At 35.8% G+C, this 27,771-nt stretch overlaps 2 protein-coding genes across 2 annotated transcripts; both read left to right on the plus strand.

Moving 5' to 3' along the window:
- The first annotated feature begins 1,627 nt into the window (after window positions 1-1,627).
- Window positions 1,628-7,205, plus strand: LOC144968028 (uncharacterized). The gene is made up of 5 exons (XM_078905979.1): window positions 1,628-2,155; window positions 2,578-2,664; window positions 3,826-3,887; window positions 4,705-4,921; window positions 6,863-7,205. The coding sequence occupies exons 1-5, from the start codon at window positions 2,092-2,094 to the stop codon at window positions 7,195-7,197; spliced, it is 765 nt and encodes a 254-aa protein (XP_078762105.1). The 5' UTR covers window positions 1,628-2,091; the 3' UTR covers window positions 7,198-7,205.
- Window positions 7,206-22,972: 15,767 nt separating this feature from the next.
- Window positions 22,973-27,104, plus strand: LOC144969280 (uncharacterized). The gene is made up of 2 exons (XM_078908391.1): window positions 22,973-23,135; window positions 26,311-27,104. The coding sequence occupies exons 1-2, from the start codon at window positions 22,973-22,975 to the stop codon at window positions 27,102-27,104; spliced, it is 957 nt and encodes a 318-aa protein (XP_078764517.1).
- Window positions 27,105-27,771: the final 667 nt, after the last annotated feature.

Here is a 27,771-nt window from a genome sequence, read left to right on the forward strand (position 1 = left end):
TTTTCACTTTTTGTTCCATGCACATGTATTTTTTCTATGCTGTAACCAAATGAAAAATTGCCTTTATGGACAATAAATATATTATTACCATTATTATTATTATCATTATTATTAATTTTATTATTATTATTGTCATTATTATTATTATTATTATTATTATTATTATTATTATTATTATTATTATTATTATTATTATTATTATTATTATTATTATTATTATTATTATTATTATTATTATTATTAACATTCTTCTTCTTCTTTTTCTTCTTCTTCTTATTATTATTATTATAATGATATTGATGATGATGACGATAATGATAATGATGATGATGATGATGATGATGATGATGATGATGATGATGATGATGATGATGATGATGGGAATGATAAAGGTGGTGACAACGACGATGACGACGTCGAGGATGATGGTGATGATGATGATGATGATGATGATGATGATGACGATTATGGTGATGATGATGATGACGATTATGGTGATGATGATGATGATGATGATGATGATGATGATGATGATGATGATGATAATAATAATAACAAACTGCTACTGGAAGGATGGTAACTTTTTCTGTGACCAACAATGCGTCATATTAATGACAATATTTTTTATAAATCAACAAAAGGACATAGAAACTTGTCTGTATAAGAACCTGTGTTAGAATTGTAAAGGCGACAGAGGTTGTTCGAATTTACATTGAAGAAGACATTTTAAAATAAAGTTTGAATTGCTATAATTAGTCTTGTTTCCTTTAATTTCCTCTTTATTCTTTTCTTTTTATATTTTTATACATTTGTGACCCACCGACCCAAACTGGTAGCATGTCGGAACTATCTACATAGTGTGAATTGAATTTATGGATTAAAATTATGAAAAAAAGTGTATTAATCTACCGCAATATACTTTTAACCTACCTAAAGTGCTTTACAAGGGGTCCCTACCCAACAGCAACACTGACTTAACATGTAGGACGAGGCATCACGCCAGTAAGGAGATATTACTATTATATATATATATATGTATTAATACCGGATAGGGAGACTTTTGGTACCCCTATTAGTTCATTTTACAGTACTTTACCAATAGGGAGACCAAAATCCGGTCCCCCTATTGATTTGACCTCTAGCACATTCACTTTTCTATTTTTAGTTTAAAGTTGTCAACCCAACCGTCAAGGATATATAATTGTAAATCATAGTATTGAAGTTATTTGTTAAACACCACAGTAAGAAGAGTTATGCCTAAATTTTCACGTTGGTCAATAAGGTGACCGCCTGAAAAAAGTACAATAGGGGTACCAGTGTTTTCATCGATATATTTCAATAGTGAGGCAATATATCTTTCCGAAATTTTCTCTAAAATTCTAGAGCATTATATGGATTTTTATAGTAATGAAAACCTAATATAAAATTGTGTGAAAGTTGATGAACTGAGGAATGAACAAGATATACGAATTATAATCTATTTTTAGAAACAGATTTATCGAATCTTGGTCCGGATTCTTATCTTGGTGACAAGAGACAAGCAAACATAGTAACTCTTTTTTTCGTGAAACGTATGTTTAGTCAATTTCGCGCATAAAGAGGCACTCGGCACTCACTCACTCCGCAAGTCAGTAGTAGGTAGGTGGTTATCAGTTATCAGCTTTAATTCTTAGTCAAACGCTTCATCAAACCCATTATTGAGTAGCATGTTGATGCCTGATGCCAGTTGAAGCCATCTCGACGTCGTGAAATGGAGCATCTTCTGTCATAGCAGTAGAATCGTCAGATGCCGCATTTAAATCCTCCATTCCAGGCGTTGCTGTTGCCATATCGATCTTCGAAATGATTTGGTCTAGACGTCAAGTTGACCCGTTCTATGTCTGAAGAGATTTTAAAGTGCAATACCTAACATTATATCTTGATCTACAAAAGAGTCTTTTTAAATGAACCGCTGTGTTTCTATATTTTTCAAGAACCAATGATTATCTGATAACCACTGACAATTGACTTGCGGAGAGAGTGGCCGACGGACGTCCTCTCTATAGCCGCAAGTATTTTTTCGTCACTTGCTGAGTTCCAAACTAGACGTCTATGGCATCGTGGGGTAAATTGATGCTGGAGGCATCATTGAAGAGACACCGAGATAATTTAAATGGTAAGTTATTGGCCATTCTTATTACATCACTGTTGATTTAAGATTTTCAATAGGGTAGACATCACAATCACACACACACCGATTGATGATTGTCACTTGTCAGTCAGTCATTTGGAAGTGGAGTCAGATAATTCGGGAACTTCTGTAGACTGTAGATTCACACTAGTGAGTAAGATCTGTCGTTTACTACTACTACTACTACTACTACCACTACTACTTTTAGTTTTAGCTTTATCCAACTCAACACTTCTCGTGTTTATTTTATTTTGGCAAAACTAGAATGGATTTTTGAAAAGAATATAAAATAATTTAAACTTAAACCTGTCTTTGCATCTTGCTTTATGCATACAGTATGCCATATCACAGCCATCACAAAATCATAGTTTAATGTTGAGAATATGCTATTTCTTTTGTAACTTCAGATCAGAGAGATTTGAGCTTTAAAAATCCTGAAAAATGTCTTGCTGTCAATCCAGACAACCCTTTTGATGTGATCTATGATGTTAATGGTAAGAATGTAATTTGATGAGGAAATGAATAACATTTAGGTACACATAGTTTGCTTTTTTTTTTTTTTTTTTTGAGTCATGATGTGTAATACTATTACAGTCCACTCCGGATAATTGCAACTCGTTTAATCGCAACTTTCGGTTAATCACAATATTTCCTAAGCAATGGAAATAATTCTATATAAAAGTCACTGGTTAATTGCAACAAACTTCGGTTTTTTAAAAAGTGGTAAATTCAAGAAATCAAACAGTATATCATGATTAAATTTCATCATGGATGAAATCGTGACAGGTTGAAGAATCGAGAGTGAGCAGGATTTAATGCTACAGTAGTGTGTCACCACTCTGTTAGAGTCGAAAGAGGGCGGGGCTCTGCAGTATGGGTTTGTGACGTCATCGGTGGCCATTAAATAGAAGAGGGGTGGGGCTGGTCATAATCTTGACAACAGGTTATAAATGACAGTTATAAAGAGAGACTGAGCGATATCCTTTGTTTTAGGATTAACAACTGTGCATTGTGACCAACGAGTTTGGTGAGAGCTTATTGTCTCTCATTAAGGCTAATCTCTTTAACTCTGACAAATGTTGAATTGTTGAGAAAAAAGATTGAAACTTCTTCCAATCTGAATAAGATATCGGCTTGCTTCATAGCTGCTTTTGGTTGACAAATCTACACGGGGCTGCCATATGGTTTTTGTTTCAATCAAATTGCTCTGTATGTGGTGGACTAAGAATATTATTTACTGGTTTGAGTTGACAATAAATGTGTAAAATGTTGAAATAGTGGACAGGAAACTGAATTTCGGTTAATCCCAACATTTTCGATGATCCCAAGGTATTGCGATTATCCTAAGTGGACTGTACCTGAATCTTGAACGAAAAACTATCATATGGATATGATTATAGACAGATTGGTTTCTGGAATTATATTTCCGTCCTCCCTTGCCAACTCTGACGTTCTTGAAATTTAAAAGAAAATAGCCAGAAGGTTTCGGACTTAATTTTCTTTTTTTTCCAAAGGACAATAGTCATAAGGTAAATAATTTTTAAAAAATCCTTTTACAGCACAAGATGGCATGATTTTTTGTTTAAGAGTTTAGAGAAAAACTTGCACATGATAGTCTTCAGCTTTTTTTTTTGTTGTTTTTATTTTCTATATAGACTCCAACTCAGAGCCTGAAAGTGATGCAGAACAAAGTTCCATATCACATGATTCATTTGTGGTAAGTATGTACATTAAAATAAAATCATAACATTTGTATAGCGTTTATCCACAGTTGGCACCATGCTCAAAATGCTTCACATCAACATATTTTGTGGTGGACAAAACACATTTGCCACAAAAGATGAGACCTGCAGTCTGTTAGGCGCAATACAATATTTCAGGACAAGGACAACACTGTTTTACACCAGTGAGATCTCCTAGTTTTTTGTTGTTAAAAATTTTTCTTTGCAGTGGACTTCGCCAACAATAACACTATTTTAAACCTTCCTCGTTATATTTTGAAGTGATATTCATTGATGAGCCATTCACATTTGAAGTCGTTTGTTTTTTTATTTGACAAAATGTGAAAATGATGCGTTTCCAGGAAAAATTAAAATAGCTTCTGTTGGGATTATACTTTTGATCTCGCATTTTGTCCAAATTCTCTTGCATCGTAATGTTTATCAACTTTTTTTGTTAACTATATTGCAGTTGCAAGGTTAGGAAGTTCATATTGTTGCAATGACAACCGTTTATATGTCCAGAATCGTAGTGATATAAAAAATTGTTTTGTAGTTGTTGGTCCTGGTGTAGGATTTAAAGAGTTGGTTAAAAACGGTTTACTGAAACCCTGGTTGGTGTATCTATATTTATCCAAGCACAGTTGAACATATTAAATACTTAGACAATATGTCTGCCTTTCTCAACTCTTTTTTATTATACTTGCATTATTAACCAGCTAATTGTTTAGTTGGATTATTAAACAATGGCTCTTCATGTTTATTGTCAACATGAATAAATTGATTGATCTGTCATCTTTTCCACAAAATATACAGGGTCCCGATTTTGTTGCTGACTCCGAGTCTGATTCCTCTACGTACTCTGTGAGGTACCCAATGCTGAGTACATCATTGTCTTTGGAACCTAGTGCTCATTCCCCAACTCAGTCAGAGCCTCATCCACAACTATCACAGACTGAACCTCGTTGCCAGTCTGGGACCCAGGTTCAACCCGAATGCTATACACTTGCAAACCAACGTGTTACGTGCAATGGTGAGTCATTTTTTTGTCATTCTTCTCCTTTGATATTTGTGGGATCAATTTTAATTTACCCATTCCTTTTAAAAGAAAACTTCCACCCCCTCCATGGTGCTGCATTTGTGTTATTGCATTTTTTTTCTGTTTTGGCAGTGCTGCGTCGCAAAATACGCTACCATTTACATAACAAGCACAAATCCAAATTTGATAGGGTGGACATCTTAGAATCTGAAACCCCAATGTGTGAGTGATATCAGTGAAACCAGCCATAAAAATGTTCATGTTTATTTTATTGGGGTTTTTTTTTGTCTGTAATAGACTTAAATTGCTTGTATTGTAAGTGTTAAAATGGTTTTTTTGTTACAACCCATCTATATATTAAAACTGTTTCTTTGTATTTCTATGATGCTTAAGGCTTTTTTTTCACAGACCAGCTGGAAACTTAACGAGAATCAGAGTAGATAACATTTTTATTAATCTTGCAACCTAAACAGTATATGATGATTGGGAGCATTTAAAGAAAAGCACATTTTCTTTTTAATTTGTCGGTACTAAAATTATACTTTGATAATGCCTGCTGTGCTACAAACCCTTTTGACTTCCAGGTTCAATATTTTTCTTTATTCTAAAATTCTTGGGTTTCCTTTCAATGACAACTGAGATCATTAAAATTCAGCTCACAACATGATGTGTGTAGATTTGATGAAAACATATGTTCGAGTTGAGAAGCAGTGTTCACGAACTTGCTGATCGTTTTTACTAGCATTTATTTTCCTAACTTACCTGTATCAATTAACAAAGGCAAGACTCAAATATTTTCTATCTGAACAGTGTGTTTGTTATTGAAATATTTCCGGCATATACATGTCATATTTCATTCCCACAAAATATAAATCAGGATTAAGTTGTCTGGGCATCAGCATCGTTCAGGCAGTTGGGGGGAAGTCTTTAAGGAATTAATGAAGCCGATGCTCAACCGGTCTGGAGGACGTTTGATTGATGTCGGCTGTTTGTTCTGCCAGCCGGTGATGTTTTCTCACTCCCTCAATGACAAAGAAAGTCATTGTTATGACTATGAACTATAGTCTATTATTACTTTTGTTACTATATTAATTGTTACTTATAGCCGCTACTGTTATTATTATTATTATTATTATTATTATTATTATTATTATTATTATTATTATTATTATTATTATTATTATTATTATTATTATTATTATTATTATTATTATTATTATGATATTGCCTTCATTGCATTCTATTACTATTATTGATATAATTAATTTCTGATTGTTGTAAATAATTTATGTGAATTGAATTTTGTCGATTGGCCAAGGGCCTACAATAAACTTAAATGAAATGTTAGTCTTTGGATAGGACTTGGGTCTATTCTTGATTGCTTTTCCGCCTGGGTCGAGTGAAGCATTTGGAGTAAATTTTGTTGCTCAACGTAAAAAACATGACGCTTACCATTCCGCTGATACTGATACCTCCAAGGGGTGGTTGGGGAAAAACCTAAAATTCTTTTGACATTCTGTCTGATTTTTCGCTGAAACAACAAAGGACAATCTATGTATTCAGATGAGACTTCAATGTGTTACTATTCCGATTTATGTTCATATTTTGATTATAATGAAGAGGGAACCCTGAACCCAGTGAAGTGGGTGGATTGATCTATTTATTTCTATTTCAAAACAAAAATATGGCGTCTTTTCACTGGATTTGTTATGTGGCAGAGGTCTCCACAAATCTAACATACCTCTTCCAAAGGAATAGATGGTAGAAAAGTATATAACAAGAAGGAATTATGACAGTTACTTGTCCAGGCCTTAAATATTTGGAATGCTATTCCTCTCTATCGCTGTCATGTAGCTGATGTGCATATGATCTGTCTATTGATTTATTTTCATAGTTCATAGCATGATGTGCTTTATTTTCTTCTTTTTTTTCCAGAGAAATACAAAAAGCCAAGGAGACCCTGTCCATACTGTGGACAGTTGCAAACAAAACTCTCAAGGCATTTGATGAGGAAACACAAAGATGAGACAGAAGTTACAGAGGCCATGAAACAGCCTGTAAAGGAAAGGGATAGAACAATGGATTATCTCAAGAAAAAGGGCATTTTTTATTCAAACACTAGAAACAATTCAATAGTTATGCGTGAGAGAGCACAAGGGTCACATGAAGTTGTTATGTGTGCTGGCTGTAAGGGGTTTTACTCTGGACGTAGGTTTTATGAACACAAAAAGAATGTAGTACTGAGCATGCTCTGTGTACAGGGGTTGTAAAATTTTATCCCGTGGCTCCCAATGCAAGTAAAGAAATAAAGGAGAATATTCTTGACAAATTTCGGAATGATGAAGTGGGAAATTTGTGTCGATCAGACAAAGCTATAGTATTGTTAGGAACAAAATTGTGGAGTAAAAGTTCAAAGAAGGAGAGAAAAGTTATAATGAGTGATTTACGCATCTTAGGAAATTTGATTTTAAAAACTAGGAAGAGAACGAATCAACCTTCTTTCTCTGGAGAGGACGTGGTGAAGCGTTGTAACTTTAATGAAATATCGCAAACCATTTCTGAAATGACTTTGAAAGAGGATGGGACATTGAAAGCAGGCTTGAAGCTTTCAATTGGATTTATATTGAAAAAGTTAATTAATTTCTTAAAAGGGGAATATATAATGCAAAACAAAATGGAAGAATCCGCAGAGATAGATTTGTTCAAAGCTGTCCTGGATTATAATTGGGATAGTATTTTTTTTACAGCCAGAGTTCAATGTGAAGCAAAGAGAACAAATTTGAGAAAACCCAAAGAGATGCCATTAGAGAATGATATAAAGAAGCTACGGCAATTTATTACTGAAGAGATGGTCCGTATTTGTGAGGATGATTATCAATTATTTGATTCACATATGTTTGTTAGGCTTCGCAATGTCATCGTAGCTAGGCTTACAATGTTTAATGCGAGGAGAGGCGGAGAACCCGCAAGGATGTTGTTAAAAGACTGGAATGATGCAGATTCAGGTGTATGGGTTGATCCCCAGCTTGTACAACATGTCACTGATCCTCTGGAAAAAGCGTTACTTGAGAAGTATAAGCTGGCCTATCAGTCTGGAAAGGGAAGCAAGATGTTGGTCCCTGTGTTGATACCCAATGACACAATTCAGCCTTTAAGGAAACTTGCACAGGAGCGTAAAGCTGTTGATATTTCAGACAACCCATTTCTTTTTCCAAATACAGGAATATCCAAAGATCATGTAAGTGGTTACATTGCCATCAAATATGTCACTTCCTTAGTAAAGGATTTAGAGAAACCCCAGTTGTTAATAGCTGATAAATTCAGGCACCGAGCTTCGACATTATTTGCCTTACTTGATGTCCCACAACACGAGAGAGATGTCTTCTATCGACATATGGGACACAGTGAATCAATCAATCAAAACATTTATCAGTGTCCACTTGCAATACGAGAAATAACAGAAGTTGGTCATTTTTTGGGTCAAATTGATAACTCAGCATCGGTCACTGGGGAAGGAAATTGTAACATTGAAACAAATGACTCTGTAGTGAATAGAGACTCAAATGCAAATTTTGGAACATCCATAGTAACAGCTGCAAATCAAGAAGAAATATTTGATGGTGAAGCAGGAGTGCCAAATCAGCTTACGTGTTCTTCAAAACAAACTGAACCCAAGAGGAATTCAAGCAAAAATCGGAGATACATGTCATGGTCAGATGAGGATACAGATAGAGTCAAGTCATATTTTAAAAACTTTGTCGAAGATGTTTCAGCACATGGTTCAAGGGGATCATTACCTAGAAAGTCTGAAATTATTCTGTTCTTAAAACACCACAGGGTATTTTCACAAAAAGGAATCCCTGAAGGTACACTAATTAGTTTGGTGAAGACAAAGATTTTTAATGAAAGAAATAAATATAGAAGGGAAAGAGCGTTTCAATCGGTGTAATGACAATCATGAATTTGATTTGTATTACATTCATTGTATTGTATAGTGTTATTGACATATTTTGGGGGTTTACAAAAACGTTTTATCTTTATATAGTACAATCTGTTCATCATTGCAATATCCTTTTTTATATTATATGAACATTCATTTGCTCAGCTTGAGAGACAAATGCTTTGTAGAACCATAGCTGCCAACCGTTCTGTTAAAAACGGATTTGTTCCGTATTTGACTTCCTGAGTCCGTAAGTGCTTATTTTTAGTTCAAAATCCGTATTTTGTAATTTTTGACTAATTTGTGGTAAAAAAGCCATGTGAGCCTAATGAATTATTATTATTGATCCATTATTATTACTATTACTACTACTACTATTGTTGTTATTATTATTATCATTATTATTGGTGTCCAGTGAGAGCATAATCTCCATTTGTGTAGCTCTTTAATTTGAATTATGCCTCTAACATAAATGATTTTCAACAATTAAAAAAGTTCCATTCGTTTATATGACGCCTGTATTTTACTCAAACCTTTCATAATGTATTGGAGATTTGCATAGGATATGGATGTTAGCCTCGATATACTTTGAATATTCTAAGACAGTATTGATACTTTCACTATTTGTTACAAATATTATTTTAATTAAGAATAAAATTAAATCCACCTTTTTGATTGGAAGGTATTCAATAAGAAAATCAATTGCTTATATTGATTAAAGATGACAATGATTATTTCCCTTTATTAATTTATGAAATATATAAATTTAATCCCTTTAAAAACATCTTCATCTGATTTTAATTTTTTTTTTTCAAGCAAGCTTTTGTAACGGTTTAGGTTCAAGAAAAATAAGTATACTCCATTTTTAGGTGTGTTTATCTTGTCAAAGTAAAGAAGTAGGAATTCTCTAATATTTAGAGGTGCATTTTACTATAACTACTATTATAGTATACTACTTAAAGACCATTATGTTGCATGAAAGAAAACATATATGCAATCGTCTACTTTTTATCTGAACTCACCTAATTTTTACCCCAAAACGCCCTCTCAAGTGATGTACCAGGTTGGTAGTTATGCATTTCTAACCATCTTAAGTTATTTCATTTATTTTACAATCGTGCTTCTTGTGTATTGGTCCTTATCAAAGTTGAGGCAGTTGAATTCTTTCTTTATATTGTCCGTTCTGAATTTTGATCTCATTGTGGAAAGCTCCCATAGCGGGCAGGGAGGTACACACTGTGTCTTCTATCCCCTTATATCTGTTTTCCAACATGCTTTCAGTCTTTGTCTTGGAATGAGATTACTTGTTTTTTTCCTGGCCCTCGCCGGAGTCCTAGCTGGGAGGGAAGCAGTCAAATGCATATTTATTGTTTTGGGAGATGATATTTTTTTCCTTGTAAATCATCTCTCTGTTATGTATTATTACTATATTTGTTATTTTTTAATGTATAATGTAAGCATTTGAGTGTGTTCCTCTTTGTTGGATTTTGTTCTTGTGTCCGGATAAGACTTATAGGTGATCTCAAACTTAGTACATTGGTGATACGCTCTTGGAATCTACATCTGATCCCTATTTGTTCCCAGTTCCCCTATGTCTTACTTTCTCTTGGATGCTTCAACTGTAATTCTAGAACTTTTTACTATCCAATTTTCTTCCTTTTTACTGGCGCTGATATAACCTAAATGTGTTGCAAGCGCCGTAAAACCCTTAAAAACAAAACAACAATCATTGTGGAAAGTGTCATTTTAACGATTCAAATGTGCTGGTACTAAACCCGATAATTGAGCAACATTTGGACTAGCCTCTGTCATCTCAAACTTGTTAGTGTTAGTAATAGTAATTAAAAAGGCTGACTTTTATATGTTGCGATTCGATGAAGGGGGGGGGGGGGGGGCTTCGGCACACATCGCCCCTCATCCCGGGCAAAATGAGCGTTCCTTATTTTATTTTTGAAAAGTTGGCAGCTATGTAGAACTATCTGAAAGAATCAGATATGGCAGAATAAAAAGTCTTTCTACTAACCCTAACTTAATTGGCCAATGTAGCTTTATGTTCAGCATTTTCTAGATACCTAATGTAAAATTTCACTATTCTTTTTATGATAGTTTTAAGAGTTGCAATCTTTAGAGGTGACTGTCAAGAAATGACACCTCTGTGCATTTAATTTCATTCTTTCTTTATCCCCTCATCCTTAATCAGAATAATAATAATTAATAATGAAAAAAAATGCAGCAACGACAGCTTAGAACGGCATAAAGTGCTTAAGAATTATTTTTTTTGCATTAAACTTTATTCAAACGATTTTCAACACTTTTGCTTCACAGTTTATGCTTTTTAACAAATGCAATTAAGCAACTTACCAGCAACAACATATTGGTTTGTTATCATTTGAGGGTTTTATCAGTAAAACTGTTTCTATCCTTTTATGTTGCACTGTACACATAGCAAACTTCATGCTTTTATTTGGTGACCAAAGACTTATGTGATACAGTGGATGAATGTTTGTGATGGCTTTTGGAACTGAAATAAACCTGCAATATGATTTGTAGACTTCTATCGTTATGTATCATTTTTCGGTCAAATGTAAATGTAATTTTACACGAGCTTGATGTATCATAAAACCCACAATGAGCTCAACGTGCAGCTGGTAGTAGATTTATATGGACACGAACAACGTTGTTACAATTCAGTAACGTACTCCAATTAACACAAGTGAGACTGTAAATGAGACTTTTACAATGACTCTGCATCGCCACAAATATGGATTCGAACCCTGGCAACTCGGGCATCAGACGAACTGTCTACCACGAAACCAAAGCAAGCATTGTGCAAGTTAAAGTGAATGAGATGTTGATTGAAGCCGTTCATTGTGTCCATCAGATCTGCTGTCCTATCCATCCAACTCCATTCACTCACTGGGTGGGGTTCCCGACTTCCCATAATGGGCAGGGACGTACTCGTTGCGTCTTCTATCCCCCTATGTCTGTTTTCCAACTTGTTTTCTGTCTTTGTCTCGGGATGGGATGGGATTACTTGGTTTTGTCCAGGACCTGGCTGGGAGGGAAACAGTCAAATGTATAGTTCGAGTTTTGGGAGATTATATTTTTCCCTTGTAAATCATCTGTCTGTTATGCTCTTTATTGTTTTGTTTACATATTATTTATGCTTTGTAAACATTTGAGTGTATCCCTCTTTGTTGGGACCTGTGCTTGTGTCTGAATGAGACGTTTAGGTGATCTCAAACTAAGTACTTTGATAGTGGGCTCTTGGAATCTACTGTTTCCTATTTGAAACAAATCCCCTTTGCCTTACTTTTTCTTGGGTGCTCTAATTGTAGTTCCAGAACTTTTTACTATCCCATTTTCTTCCTTTTTACTGGCGCTGATATGACCTTAATGTGTTGCAAGCGCCGTAAAACCCTTACAAACAAAACAAAACAAACCAAGTCCATTCAGTGGTATACAACAACAACAAATAAACTCCTCTGCCTGGTCCCTTCTATCTCTGATCTTAACCTGGGTCGTCAGGTTTCTAAAGGGGTCGGGGACTGCAAAAACAATGGCGCACGGAGCAACTGGGAATATTTTTTGCCGTGTTTGAGTCCCAGGTTATTTCCCTGAGCGCCCCTTCTGAGGGATGGACCTTCCCAGGAGTTAGTAAATGCGTTGCTCGGCCACTTCACTCTACGCACACTGGGATAAGCTTCGACACTATGGCCATGAAGCTCTTAATCTTAAGGACTTACTTTATTTTAGACAATTTGGTGGTAGCTCACTTGAAAATGCACTCTTAGGTATACACATATATAAACATATACTGGGCTCCCTAAAAGGGTTTTTTAATGTGGTCTCCCTAAAAACATGTTTTTACCAAATGTCTCCTTAAAGCTACAGAAACACTTAGTAAAACATTAGGGGGACCGAGTAATTTTCTATATACCATTGTGATCATCAAGCATCAGAATTGTGTTCATAAATCATTGTAGGGAATCAAACTATACTCATTTGAACAAAGATTGAACAGTTTAATCAATTTGAACAAGACATATGCTTGGTCCTCCAATTGGTGCATTTCACAGTGGTCACCTTAATAGTGGATTGATACTTATATATATATATATATATATATATATATATATATATATATATATATATATAAATTATAATTTATTAAACTTCAAACCACCATAATAGTCTCGACACCAAAACATCACAGGAAGTATGAAACAACACGCAATCATAAACAACAATAACGATTACACACACTTCTCGTAGATTGTCATAGAAATGAAACAGTACTGTAGAAGTTAAACAAAAATAATTGTACTTGAAATGTTATATATATATATATATATTCAGTCCTCCGGAAGAGTGGTTTTACACTTCCATTGAGAAAGAACACGTTATTGACATCACACTGAGCCAAGCTCCGTATTATTAGAAATATTTATCTCTAATTATTTGTTCTTAAAACACTATATTATATCTCTTCAATAAAGTTAAATGTAATATTCTTGGCATAAATCCAATCTTTTAGCATCTGGTGATTGGTCAGATATTGCAATATGGATAACTCCACCAAGTCTAAAACAAGTTTGCCCTAATACTGTGGGAGGCGGCTTTATTTCTCTATATTAAGTATCACAAAAGATATAAACCCGGGACTGAGTGTAGCCATCGTAAACCTATAGCCTGACACTACCCAAAAATGACGTCAAAAGACAAAGCCACAAAAGAAAACAAATCGTGAGTTTTATTCAATAGTTCAACCAATGAAATAGCTTGTTTCCTTGAGCTCTACTGACGACAACCAGAAGTTACACAAACCTAAAACATGACGTCAAACTATAAGTCTTAAAGGGTTCTAGTGTCAGACTATAAGTTAACAATGGCTGCGGACAGAGACAGTCGTGTCCCACCGATATGGTAGCAATTTACTTCTGTTCAGATCACAATTCGACAAGACTATCCTATCCCGATAAGTTCATAAGTTTCAGGCTCAGGACGGGAGATATGGAGATGATCTATAAAATAGTGTGCGCTTCGTTAAGAAACTCACAATACCAAAACGTTGCCATCCGGAAACATAACGGATCAACACACAAAACTATGTGTAATCTTGGTCGTTTATAGTCTGTTTAAAACAGTTTAGTGAGAATTACTCAGAAACGTGGATGCCAAAAAAAAACCCAACAAAGACATGAATGTCAACTTCCATCTATCTTTATTACCGTTCCATGTGTTGAGGTAGTTGGTCACATTACGAAATGTGCTCAAAGTGACACATAGTGAAAAGTGTTCCCAGTTTTTGAAATATCTATCACCACGATTGGTCATTTTTGTTCAGCTTGACACATGAGTATGTTTACAATTTGCATAAACAACGCAGCGTGTTTACATTTGTTAAGATAGATCTATATCAAATCGTTGGACAGCAACGCATAATGTGATTGATGACTCGGTTAGACAAAAAACCTGAATACAGATCGCTCCCATTGTCGTAGAGCGGTGGAAGGGAAGAGACCTTAGAAGGGAGTTTAGTGAGAACTAATTATCTAATCGACGCTCTAAACACAGCCGGGTCATCCCGTAGCCATCGTTGACATATTATAGCCCGACACAAGAACCCTCTAGGACTGACAGTTTGACGTCATTTTTTAGGTCTGTGTAGCGTCTAGTGAGTTCTCGTTAGTAGAGCTCAAGGAAACAAGTTATTTCATTGGTTGAACTATTGAATATAACTCACGATTTGTTTTCTTTTGTGGCAAAAGACTGGCATTTTGACGTCATTTTTTGGTCAGTTTCAGGCTATAACTTTTCGATGGCTACGGTCATCCTCAGTTCTCGGTTTTCATTCAATGATTTAATTTTTAACTATTTATCCAATTGGCGGTCTAAAAATAATAACAAAAAGCCGGGTGACGCTCAACTTCATAGTAGTAGTAGTAGTGCTAGTAGTAGTGTATGGCTACACCTCTAAATTCATTTCAAGAACTGTTTCATAGCCACCTGCAAGTCTCGTTATTTGACAATGGAGAATGATGTGATCGCTGGTCTATGGAGCTGCCTGATACTTCTGGCAGGCATCACTGTTCCCAAGTTTCCATTTGCACATATTTGATGCAGTTCTGCCATGTAAGAGACGATTTGACGAAACCCAGTATTTCCTGGCATTGTGGAATGCAGGCATTCTTTCGGTGGGGTTTTTTGTTTTATTGATTCTATTAATATCTGTTGCGTGTTGCAGTTGTCATCCTTAGTTCTCGGTTTTCAGTCAATGATTTAGTGTGTACTATTTATCCAATTGGTGGTCTGTAAACAATAATAAAGAAACAAGTGACGTCAACTTCATTAATTCTATTAGTATCAATCGCTTGTTGCAGTTGTCACCCTTTGTTTTCAGTCTTCATTCCATGATGACCTGTTCTCTCGTGAAGCTGATTTGACCTCACAATTATATTCTGAAATATGACAGTTAAACCGTTTTTCCACCTCCCTAATTAAAAACGGCCCCGAAGCAAATAATTGCTTTCCTGACCTTGAATAAGAAATAATATCTCGAGGTCAAAAGAATATCAAAATTAATATTTCGCACAAACTGTGAATTCCTTTACTATCTCATTGATTGAAATAATTGCAAAATCAACTTCATTTTAATCAGCGCAAATGAGCGCAGATGTTGATTTGAACGTAATAAGCATAAAAACTAAAATATTGAGTTCAGTATAGCAAAACTGGAAAGCAATAAATACTGGTCGCCTTACAAGAATGTACATTATAAACCGCTTAATTCTATTTATTCCATCATCTCAACTGTGTGTCATAAAATGATGAGGAATGGACTTGTTAACTTCCGTACTCTGGAAAAAAACTCGTATCTAAACATTTGGCCAAAAAACTTGTCCTTTAAATATCGATCAATTTAAATGACCCTCATCTTCGAAAAAGCTCTCAAACCTGAGACTTCGCGAAGTCCTCCCTGGTCCCAGGTTTGAGAGCTTTTGCGAAGATGAGGGTAATATAAATCGATCGATATTTGAAGGACGAGTTTTCTTGCCAAATGTTTAAATATGAGTTTTTTCTAGAGTACCGCAATTAACTGATATTATTGACAGTGGGTACACAAAAATAAGACATTTAAACCATCCAAAGCAATGAAAGAATATTGATTTAATATTAGTTTGTATATAACCTGGATTGATAAAGGAGTCTTTGATTGCCTCTAGAACATAAGCCTCAGGGAAGATATAATTGTTTGTATTCTTTCAAATTAATATGAGGGAGATTAAAACGGCCTATAATTGGAATTAGGCAAGAATATGGTTATGACGTAGATTTTAGAAAATATCAGGAATGGATTGAGCAAATATCTTTTCATGACCTTGATCATTATTGATATTGCCAGTGAAAATAACAAAATGTTTTATTAAAATGTCTCATCATAATGTCGTTTTTATTATTTTCGCACGTAAATTGTTTTGGGACACATTCATATAATACAATTAGCACCGGTTCTTGTTAGAGAATCATCAGTGGGTAATAATAATAATATGAGTAAATCGAAATTTTCTCCAGTTTCTTTGTCATCCATTTTTTTTCTTACAATTTCAATGAGGCGAATTATCGATGGTTTTTCGTTTTGTATCGAAACTTTAGTCCACTACACATATTTAATACACTATACAAGCTTGAATACAAAAAAAAAAAATACAAAAAACAAAAAACAAAAACAAAAACAAAGCAAATCAAAACAGCAAAGTGTTTACCTCAATGAAACACTCATATTTCCAAGTTGTGTTATTATGCCATCATTTGTTGATATAGACTAGTATATTTTGAGAATCGTCTTCAAAATATCATGATTCGAAGCAAGACTGACGTAAACATTTCATGTGCGGCTATGTGGTCTTGTAGTATAACACTTGCCTTCGGATCGGAAGGTCCTGGGTTCGAGCCTCTGAGTCTCTGAGTTTTTACTCACATGCTGTCACCGTACTCTGTTGTAAAATGAGTACGCAGTTGGAAATAATTGCGATTTCGCTAACAGGCATCATATCTCGTCCTCTACGTTAAGTGTTGCTGCTGGCTAGATCCTCTTGTAAAGCGCGTTGAGCGCGTTTAGTGGATGTTGAGCTTTTTCAACACTCAGTTTTTGTTTGTTTTTGTTTTGTTTTTATGATGAGAGAAACGAGGTCCAAGCAGACTCGACACAAAAGTCACAATGAACGTTTCGATTTTTAAAGCAGCTCTCAAACGATGGCGCCTAATTCAGTTTTAATTGACGGATGTTTAAAGCATTCATTAATTCCATATTTTCTGCACGCATACTTAACATTTACTCCCTGTACACAATGTCTTCTGCATTTTTTGACCATGGTTGTCACGTTGGAGTTTTAACTGGCATATTTCAAAAACTTGATATTTTAAACAACCCCCTAACTAATGTTTACCTTTAAATTTGCAAGACATGATGAAACATTCATTAATGAACATTGCAGAAGGATAAGAACATGATAATTAACTAGTTTCTTTATATCAACGTGTACTTATGTGCAGGTCAGACAACCCAAATTGTTATAGGCTCACTGTTGTAATGGAAATACTCTCAAACTAACGCGAAATATTGTCCATTACAACACTGTTAAATCAAGGCCATAATTGCGTTCAGCAACCTGAGTTGCAAATATATGAACCCAGATGTATATGCATTTTAGTAAAGGGTGAATTTTTAATTCAGAAAAGTGAGTGGAGCAGGCACTTATGTTGGCAACAACAAGATATGAAGTGAGTAGAAAAGTGCCAGAAGACAATAGAGAATAAAAATTTTTTTCGCGGCGGTGGTGGGTTTTGAACCTGCGACCTTATTGGTACGACAACTCCGCAAATTTTTATTCTCTATTGTCTTCTGGCACTTTTCTACTCACTTCATATCTTGTTGTTACCAACATAAGTGCCTGCTCCACTCACTTTTCTGAATTAAAAATTCACCCCATACACCGGAGCATACTCAATGTCTTAATCGTTTCTATGTTATATGTTTGTGATGAGAATATTGGCTATTAAGCTTAACTGCTGGTCAAAATTATTTCGCGATGGTGGTGAACGAATCGGCGATCTCAAGAAGTGGGTGAGAGAGGGATCTAGAAATGACTTTGGGTTTGAAACGAATATTTTAATGTGTTCGTGGATAGCTCACACGGTAGAGCCACGCTCTCACCTGCCAGGCGGAGTTGTCGTACCAATAAGGTCGCAGGTTCAAAACCCACCACCGCCGCGAAAAAAATTTTTATTCTCTATTGTCTTCTGGCACTTTTCTACTCACTTCATATCTTGTTGTTGCCAACATAAGTGCCTGCTCCACTCACTTTTCTGAATTAAAAATTCACCCCATACACCGGAGCATACTCAATGTCTTAATCGTTTCTATGTTATATGTTTGTGATGAGAATATTGGCTATTAAGCTTAACTGCTGGTCAAAATTATTTCGCGATGGTGGTGAACGAATCGGCGATCTCAAGAAGTGGGTGAGAGAGGGATCTAGAAATGACTTTGGGTTTGAAACGAATATTTTAATGTGTTCGTGGATAGCTCACACGGTAGAGCCACGCTCTCACCTGCCAGGCGGAGTTGTCGTACCAATAAGGTCGCAGGTTCAAAACCCACCACCGCCGCGAAAAAATTTTTTATTCTCTATTGTCTTCTGGCACTTTTCTACTCACTTCATATCTTGTTGTTGCCAACATAAGTGCCTGCTCCACTCACTTTTCTGAATTAAAAATTCACCCCATACACCGGAGCATACTCAATGTCTTAATCGTTTCTATGTTATATGTTTGTGATGAGAATATTGGCTATTAAGCTTAACTGCTGGTCAAAATTATTTCGCGATGGTGGTGAACGAATCGGCGATCTCAAGAAGTGGGTGAGAGAGGGATCTAGAAATGACTTTGGGTTTGAAACGAATATTTTAATGTGTTCGTGGATAGCTCACACGGTAGAGCCACGCTCTCACCTGCCAGGCGGAGTTGTCGTACCAATAAGGTCGCAGGTTCAAAACCCACCACCGCCGCGAAAAAAATTTTTATTCTCTATTGTCTTCTGGCACTTTTCTACTCACTTCATATCATGCATTTTAGTAAAATAAGGTGATTGATAAATGACACTTAGCATGTTTTGCAGAATAAAATCTGGCCCCTGCTCACTCCCTGTGACTGACATCGATATAAGTCGACGTTGACATATATAATATAGGTCTGATTAACATTTTTGTAATGGACATTATTTTGCGTCGCTTTTTTTGTTGCGATTTCCATTACAACAATGAGCCCATTAGGAATTGGGTTATCAGACCTGCAAATAAGTGCACGTCGATATAAGCATAAAGCGTAATGAATTCATTATTTACATAAACTTTCACAGGAACCGTCACATGCTTCTGTTGTCAAGGTAACGGGTTAATTCGTATTTGATGCCAAATATGCTTAGAAACAGCTTATGACATTATCGTCTAATTTCATTATTAGATTTTATATGCACCGGATGCATACTTTTTCTCATTGACTCATTGTTTTTCTTTCAAACAGCCTCTTAACCTTCTTCCGCACTAGGACAGGACTGTCCCGGGACAGTCCTGTCCCAAATCTGTAACATATAGAATTTAACCCTCTTCCGCACTAGGACAAAACTGTCCCGGGACAAATTTGTCCTGTCCCACTGGAGAAAACTTCTATTCAAAAGGGGTTCCGCACTAGGACAGGACTGTCCCGGGACACACCTGCGCGAATGCATTATTTTTTTTTTTTTTTACAAGATTCAAAAGTTTATTTGTAGGCAATTGCTAATATAACTCATACAAGAATATAATATTTTCATCAACAGATTAAGTAAATAAAATCAATAATAAAGCAAGGCAAACAATGATAGTAATAATGATAATAATAGTAATAATAGTAATAATAATAATAATAATAATAATAATAATATATAATGATGATAATAATAATAATAATAATAATAATAATAATAATAAATAATAATAATAATAATAATAATATAATAATAATAATATTAATATAATAATAATAATAATAATAATAATAATAATATCATCATCATCATCATCATCATCATCATCATCATCATCATCATCATCATCACAATCATAATAATAATTATAATAATAATAATAATAATAATAATTAATAATAATAATAATAATAATAATATTAATAATAATAATCAATCATAATAAAAATAATAATAATAATAACAATAATAATAATAATAATAATAATAATAATAATAATAATAATAATAATAATAATAATAATAATAATAATAATAATAATGTAAAATCTTCTAATTAATAGACTAGTTATTTAATAGTTTGAATTATAGATTAATAATTTAAAAAATAAGTCCTTGGTACAACTCTAATAATTCACATTTTATGAATCAACATAAGATACGACATGACGATGACGATAATTATTTTTTACACTGTACAATGGGATTTGTTTACATAAGATTTATATAATCATGAAATATTCTCATAGCAAGAGTAATATTATTGCTCCTCCTCCTACTACTACTACTACTACTACTACTACTACTACTACTACTACTACTACTACTACTACTACTACTACTACTACTACTACTACTACTACTACTACTGCTGCTACTACTACTACTACTAGTACTACCACTACTTCTACTATTACGACTACTACATCTTCAACAACAACAACAACAACAACTACTACTACTACTACTACTACTACTACTACTACTACTACTACTACTACTACTACTACCACTACCACCTCTTCTACCACTGCTTCTACTACTACAACAACAACAACTACTACTACTACTACTACTACTACTACTACTACTACTACTACTACTACTACTACTACTAGTACTAGTAATGGATGAAATAGAGGTTGCATATTTCAGTGCTTTACTACGAGGAAGAAAAAGACAAATTGAAAGAGAAAACAATATTGGGTGCATTTATTAATGACCCAAAGATTGCTCAAGGGTCAATTCCGTAGACTCTATGGTGATCTCCGATCTTATCTTAAAATGACTTTCTTGGAATCACCTCGTTTTACCAGGTGCAAATGAGTTCCAGTTCGCTGATGAAAGTAATCTTTGACGGACTAGCATCATTCAAGAGGATAATAGAAAGTCAGCATGACTCGGTGGTACGGTCTTTGCTTCGTACCCGAAAGGCATCAGTTCGATCATCCGCTGATGCGCTGTGTTGCCTTGAGTAAGTCACCTCGCCTAGCTCAATTTGCGGCGCTGCACTGCGGCTAACGCCTGGGTTATACCCCGCCCTAGCTCAATTTGCGGCGCTGCATTGCGGCTGACGTCTGTCTGCTCAACGCCACAGAAACATGGATACGTTCCGGATTTAACAGCTTAGGAGGCAAGATGGCCCATGGTTAGCGCATTGTACTCTGGACTCAGAGGTTCTGTGTTCGATTCCGACCGAAGCCAATTTGTACTTTCTAGAGCAAGAAAATTTACTCCAATCACTCACTCTAGTCAGGTGTAAAAGGGTACCTGTCAAGCTGGGATAGTAATCTGCGATAGACTAGCGTCCTGTTCAAAGGTTTTCAAACAAATACGTTAATTGTCCGCTTCACGCTATTGAAACCGGAATAACTCCTGCACCATTGGCTACAAGGCTCTAAAGGAGTTAATTTGTCTTACAATGAGTCCAAGTGGCTCAGAAGGACTTACTTAAAAATATTTTCATTGAAAATTCCCGAAATAAATAACGATAAAGATAAGTGATCCCACAAGGTACCGAATATATGTGCGACTGGTATTAGACACGTTACTGCTGTGTCACAAAGTGTGACACTTCTTAAATTATATTTATAAACATACGTTTTTAAATTGCCGAAAATGTTTATGTTGCTATGCTTCTGTACGTGGTTTCATCACATAGAATTATTTTTTGAATTGTTCTTGCTTTTTTATATTCAGAATTGAAATAAATAAATAAATCATAACTGTGAAATTGAATGTAAGCTTCAGTTTAATATACGAAAACAGATAAAATGGACGTTTCGGGTTTCCCCTTCATCAACAACATATGATGAATTAAAAACTACAGACGAATGAGATAATGTGGTAGTGGTGTTGTTAAGATGCATAAACAAAAACTTTGATGGACAGGAAATTGTATGCTACTTTGTGAGGAAGCGCGAATTAAAACAGAGCAATAGAAATTTATAAAAGGTGCGTACTTAATTATGTTAGAAGAGGGGAGGCGGGTAGGAACTGTGTAATGCAGTATAGAAGACAGTGAACTAAAATAAAGTGTGGACTATTGTTGGAAAATAAATACAATGGACTTGGAAATAAATACAAAATGTAAGGGATGTAGGTATTAATATATTAGTGGCATTAGCAGCAGCAGAAAGAAAGTAGTATAAGTAGTAGTAGTAGTAGTAGTAGTAGTAGTAGTAGTAGTAGTATGGAGGATGCAGAAAATAAAGACAGGCATTTCAATTTTGACACGGCGCCGCCAAGTCTGGGACTTTTTTGTCCTAGTGCGGAAGTCTGCTATATTTTTCTACTATCATAAACGAATGAACACGGGACTGGGACAGTCCTGTCCCGTTGATTTTGTAGCATTTCACAACGGCTTGGGACACAACGGGACTGTTTTGTCCCGTCCCAATAGGTGCGGAAGATTACTCTAAATTCTATATGTTACAGATTTGGGACAGGACTGTCCCAGGACAGTCCTGTCCTAGTGCAGAAGAGGGTTTAGAGGAATCTTCCGCACCTATTGGGACGGGACAAAACAGTCCCGTTGTGTCCCAAGCCGTTGTGAAATGCTACAAAATCAACGGGACAGGACTGTCCCAGTCCCGTGTTCATATCGTTTGTGATAGTAGAAAAATATAGCAGACTTCCGCACTAGGACAAAAAAGTCCCAGACTTGGCGGCGCCGTGTCAAACTTGCAATACTGTCGTTATTTACTGCATCTCTACTTTCAACTTTTCATCTATCTACTTCAGTATCTCGATTGATAGGCATACTTATTAACACCTCAGATTATCAATTTAAAAAGACATGGACGTCGATTCAAATTGGATCGAAAAATTAATCAACGTAGTGGAGAGCAAGCCCTGCTTGTACAACAAAGCTGATAGCAGCTATTGTGACAGGGACGTCAAAATAAAGGCGTGGACCGAAGTTTATGAACAAGTCGTTCCAGGATGGGAAGAAATGACAAGTGAAGAAAAAAACTGAAAGGTAGGTTTAATTTTTGTTTTCCTATTTTTTTAATTATTATTTTTATTTGAAATTCTGAACATAAAAAGCAAGAACAATTCAAAAAATAATTCTATGTGATGAAACCATGTACAGCATGCATAGCAACATAAACTTCATTTTCGTCAATTTAATAACGTATATTTATAATCATAATTTAAGAAGTGTCACACTTTGTGACACAGTAGTTACGTGTCTAAAACCGGTCGCACATCTCTGCCGTACAACGACAAAACCCCGTATCTTCCAAATTGTGTCAAATAGACCTTTTATATCATTGGTGATCAGAATGATACCCTGCATCTACTCACAAAATATTAAAAGCCAATTCTTAAAAATAAAGAAGTACAAACATTTTTTTTATCAACTATGTTGCTATTTCTATCAGCTGGTTCAGCGACAAAACCCCGTAAGTCCAGTTAAACTGGGTTTTGTCGTTGCATAACCGGCCGTGTAGTACTGTATAATTGGAATTTCTTCATTACCTTAATACAAATCAATCATCAACACCATCTTCTCATTCTCCTCCTTCTTTTTCTTTATCACCAACCTCCTCCTTCTACTCTTTCCCCTGCTCCTCCTCCTCCTCCTCCTCCTCTTCTTCTTCTTCTTCTTCTTCTTCTTCTTCTTCTTCTTCTTCTCCCCTCCTCCTTCTCCTTCTCCTCCTTCTTCTTTTTCTTCTTTTTCTTCTCCTCCTCCTCCTCCTACTCCTCCTCCTCCTCCTCCTCCTCCTCCTCCTCCTACTACTACTACTACTACTACTACTACTACTACTACTACTACTACTACTACTACTACTACTACTACTACTACTACTAAATTTTCGATGTTTCTTATGACTTTACTTCACAACAAATTATTATCAGGTGTTCTTTTTTTTTTTAATTAGTAAAAACACTCAGTTCCCAATACATAAAAATATAGGTCAAACGCCGAGATACGGTATAGCATGCGTCATGATGCAATGACAAAACCCCGTGTAATGTGAGGTACGGTGTTTGTACCACTCGAATCAGGTTCCGATGCAGTGGCAAAACCCAGTCTAACAGTAAATTCAGACTTCGAATAATCCAGGTCTATATTTTTATTTTTATATATCAAAATGATAGAATAAATAAAAAGAACTTTCGATTGATACCAAATTTGCATCAATTCTCCGCATAGTTATTGTAAAAAGTTGAAGTAAAATTTGAACAGATTTTCGGCTCATCTGTAAAATCAGGTTTTGCTATTATACTGGGTTTTGTCGATCTATTCGGTAACTTGTGGGATCAATTATCTTTATCGTTTATTTATTTCTGGAATTCTCAATGGAAATATGTTGTCTTTAAATAAGTCCTCCTGAGCCACTTGGGGTCATTGAAGACAGATTAAGTCCTTTAGAACCTTGTAGCCAATGGTGCCGGAGTTTATCCCCGTTTCAGTAGCGTGAAGCGGACAATTAACGTATTTATTTGAAAACTTTTGAACAGGACGCTGGTCTATCGCAGATTACTATCCCAGCTTGTCTGTTACCCTTTTACAACCGTATGGAGTAGAACGCGCTAAGCACTCGGTCATCCTGCCTCCTAAGCTCATAGACCCGGAGCATTTCCATGTTTCTGTAGCGTTGAGCAGACATAACAGTTTTCCTCTATTATCCTCTTGACAGGGCGATAGTATGTCAAAGATTACTTTCCTCAGCGAACTGGTACACATTTGCACCTGGGTAAAATGAGGCGATTCTTTACCAAGAATTAAGCGCGGCCAAAATAGTGCTTATTGTAGTATTCAAACCTAGGACATCCGGTTACTGAGTCCAACACTTAACCACTAAGCAATTGCGACTCCATTATAGATATTCAAAGTTAGTCGTTGTAAAAATACATTAAATGAATCTGACAATAAGTATGTTCTAAAAATATCAACATCTAGATCACCACGAGTCAATGATAACATTGTGACTCGGATTGTTTGCATTCCACTCTATGCTGACCGGTTTTAGACACTTTACCTCGAAACAAAACAAATCAGTACAACTGAGGGAATTGACTTAACTTTGCTATTGGCAAGTCCATAAATGTAAATCAACAGTAGCAGAAAGTTCTTTGAAATGATCCAATGAGGAAAAGAAGCTCTCTATATTTTGTCGTACTGCTAGGATACGGAACCTTGTGGAGAAATGAAATAATCGGCAAAATAATCTCTGTTTGATATTGGCGATGCTCGTGTGCGCACATTACTTGGACTAAGACTTTGCAAGGGGCATTCATAAATTGCATCATCAAATGCGACTCCGTCCCTTTGTCGCACATAATTGTGCAGAACACAACAGGTTTTGATGATACTAACACAGAAATCGGGATTCTAATTCATTGCGCGATGAAAAATCCTCCATTTATTTGCCAGAATTCCAAAAGCACACTCTACCATACGCCTAGCACGAGTCAGTCTGTAATTGAAAATTCTCTTAGTCTGCGTCAATTCTCTCCTAGGGTAAGGTCGCAACAAATGATCAGACAGAGCAAACGCCTCATCACCAACGAGCACGAATGGCATGGCTGTACCATTATCATCACCTGGTAATTCCTCATGTGGGGGTAATTTCAGTTGCCCATGTTCTAACATTTGTCCAAATGTTGAGTCTTTGAAAGCAGTGGAATCACTACAGCTGCCATGCGATCCAATGTCAACTGATATGAAACGGTAGTTGGCGTCCACAATCCCGATAAGAACAATTGAAAAAAAGCTTTTGTAATTGTAGAATAAGGATCCGCTTTGAGCTGGTTGACAGATTCTTATATGTTTTCCATCAACTGCACCGATGCAGTTTGGAAACTGTGTCTTGTTGTAATAAACTGTAGCAATTTTTCGCCAGTCGTTTTGGCATGACAATTGGTTTCAAATATGTCCACAGTTTTTCACAAACGTCCTGAAGTATTTCACGAATTGTTTCAATGCCAAGTAGGTATTCATAATGTAGAGACACCAAAGTGCATCCAGTTGCAAAGTAACTGAAAAGAAATAAGGAGCAGATAACAACGGATTGAATTTCATTTTTAACGAGTTTATGTAATGATTATTAGCTTTCAAGCTCATATTATGTTTTTGTTATAGAAATAAATAGGTATATTGATATTTTATCTTTCCTACTTTAGGTAAGGAGATCCAGCAACGGTGGGCAAATCTGAGACACTCTTTTCTGCGGGAATTACGTGAACAGCGGAAATCTACATCCGGGCAAGCCGCAAAGAAGAGAAGAAAATACATCTACTTTGAGCAGCTTCTCTTTCTTTTGCCCTCAATGGAGCAGAGAGAAACGGTGAGCAATTTTCAGTCTGACGAAACTGAAATCTCGGAACCCACGGAGACAACTGAGTCACCAGGTGATGTTGCCAGAGAGCCGCTCGCATCTACTTCAGCTGCATGCGATTCGGCTAAAAAAAAATCTAAAAAGAAAAGTTCCTCTGATAGTTCGTACGAACAAAAATTATTGAACATTCTTAGCGAAAGAGCGCAGAATGCTGACGAAGTTGATGAAGATAAATCTTTTCTTCTCAGCTTTCTGCCTGCAATGAGACGTATGTCGTCACAGACCAAATTTGAAGCCAAGCTGGAGGTCATGAAAATCATGTACCGGTACGAATCGCGTGATCTTTTATTACAGCGCCAAACCCTACCAGAGACACAGCAGTCACCCTACCAGAGACACAGCAGTCATTCTGTCAGAGACACAGCAGTCACTTTACCAGAGACACAGCAGTCACATTCAACGCCACAACGATGTCAGCCACCCAACTACCCATATCAAAGCTATTCAACATCTTTTCCAGGACCACATGTTTTCCTGCCAACAGACACCAACAATCTTTATTATCAGTACCAGTCTCAGCCGTGTCCCCGAGCCCATCTGCTGGTAGCTCCTATTCTGATTCAAATGCCGACATTGTAAGCATTTGAAGTTTCTTTTTTGGCTGTATTAAATGTTGATTGATTTCTTTTTTAATGTGTTGACGTTTTCAAAAGTAAAATAAAAATTGAAATTGAAAAAAAAAGAGCTGTACCTTATTTGAAAAGATAGAGAGAGAGGGGGGAAGGGGAGAGAGAGAGAGAGAGAGAGAGAGAGAGAGAGAGAGAGAAAGGGGGGGGGGGGGGGGAGAGGGAGAAGGAAAGGGGGGGGGTAAGTAAAGTAAAAGAAAAGCAAGAATTACATGAAGCGAAGCGGAAAAATAAATGATTCGTTTGATTCCAAGAGTAGGGTATTTCATGCGAATAAATTAACTGTACAACTTTGAATTAATTGCACTATAATGTTCCAAACAACACAAAATGATACGGTCATAATTTCTTACCGAATCGCCACAGACAATCTCTCCTCCGGTGGAACACTCTTCCTGAATGGTGTGTCTTGATACGTGAGAGCTCCTCCAACAAGACAAAGAAGGTTGTCAAAACTATCAATGCTCATCCTGTAGTAGCCGAAAAAATTTTTAGGATAGGATCGGAGATCACCATAGAGTCTATGGAATTGACCCTTGAGCAATCTTTGGGTCATTAAAGGATGCACCCAATATTGTTTTCTCTTTCCATTTTTCTTTTTTCTATGCAGTAAAGCACAA

This window comes from Berghia stephanieae, chromosome 3 (genome assembly GCF_034508935.2).
Source record: "Berghia stephanieae isolate SIO BIC M18660-M18661 chromosome 3, UCSD_Bste_1.3, whole genome shotgun sequence".
In the NCBI taxonomy this organism is placed as follows: Eukaryota; Metazoa; Mollusca; class Gastropoda; order Nudibranchia; family Aeolidiidae; genus Berghia; species Berghia stephanieae.

Excerpts from the sequence above, each read along its gene's own strand:
- LOC144968028 (XM_078905979.1), top strand. The coding sequence starts at position 2,092 with ATGGCATCGTGGGGTAAATTGATGCTGGAGGCATCATTGAAGAGACAC. Across the intron at positions 2,156-2,577 it reads ACACCGAGATAATTTAAATG|ATCAGAGAGATTTGAGCTTT; the intron begins GTAAGTTATTGG and ends TTGTAACTTCAG. Across the intron at positions 3,888-4,704 it reads TATCACATGATTCATTTGTG|GGTCCCGATTTTGTTGCTGA; the intron begins GTAAGTATGTAC and ends CAAAATATACAG.
- LOC144969280 (XM_078908391.1), top strand. The coding sequence starts at position 22,973 with ATGGACGTCGATTCAAATTGGATCGAAAAATTAATCAACGTAGTGGAG. Across the intron at positions 23,136-26,310 it reads AGGATGGGAAGAAATGACAA|GTAAGGAGATCCAGCAACGG; the intron begins GTGAAGAAAAAA and ends TTCCTACTTTAG.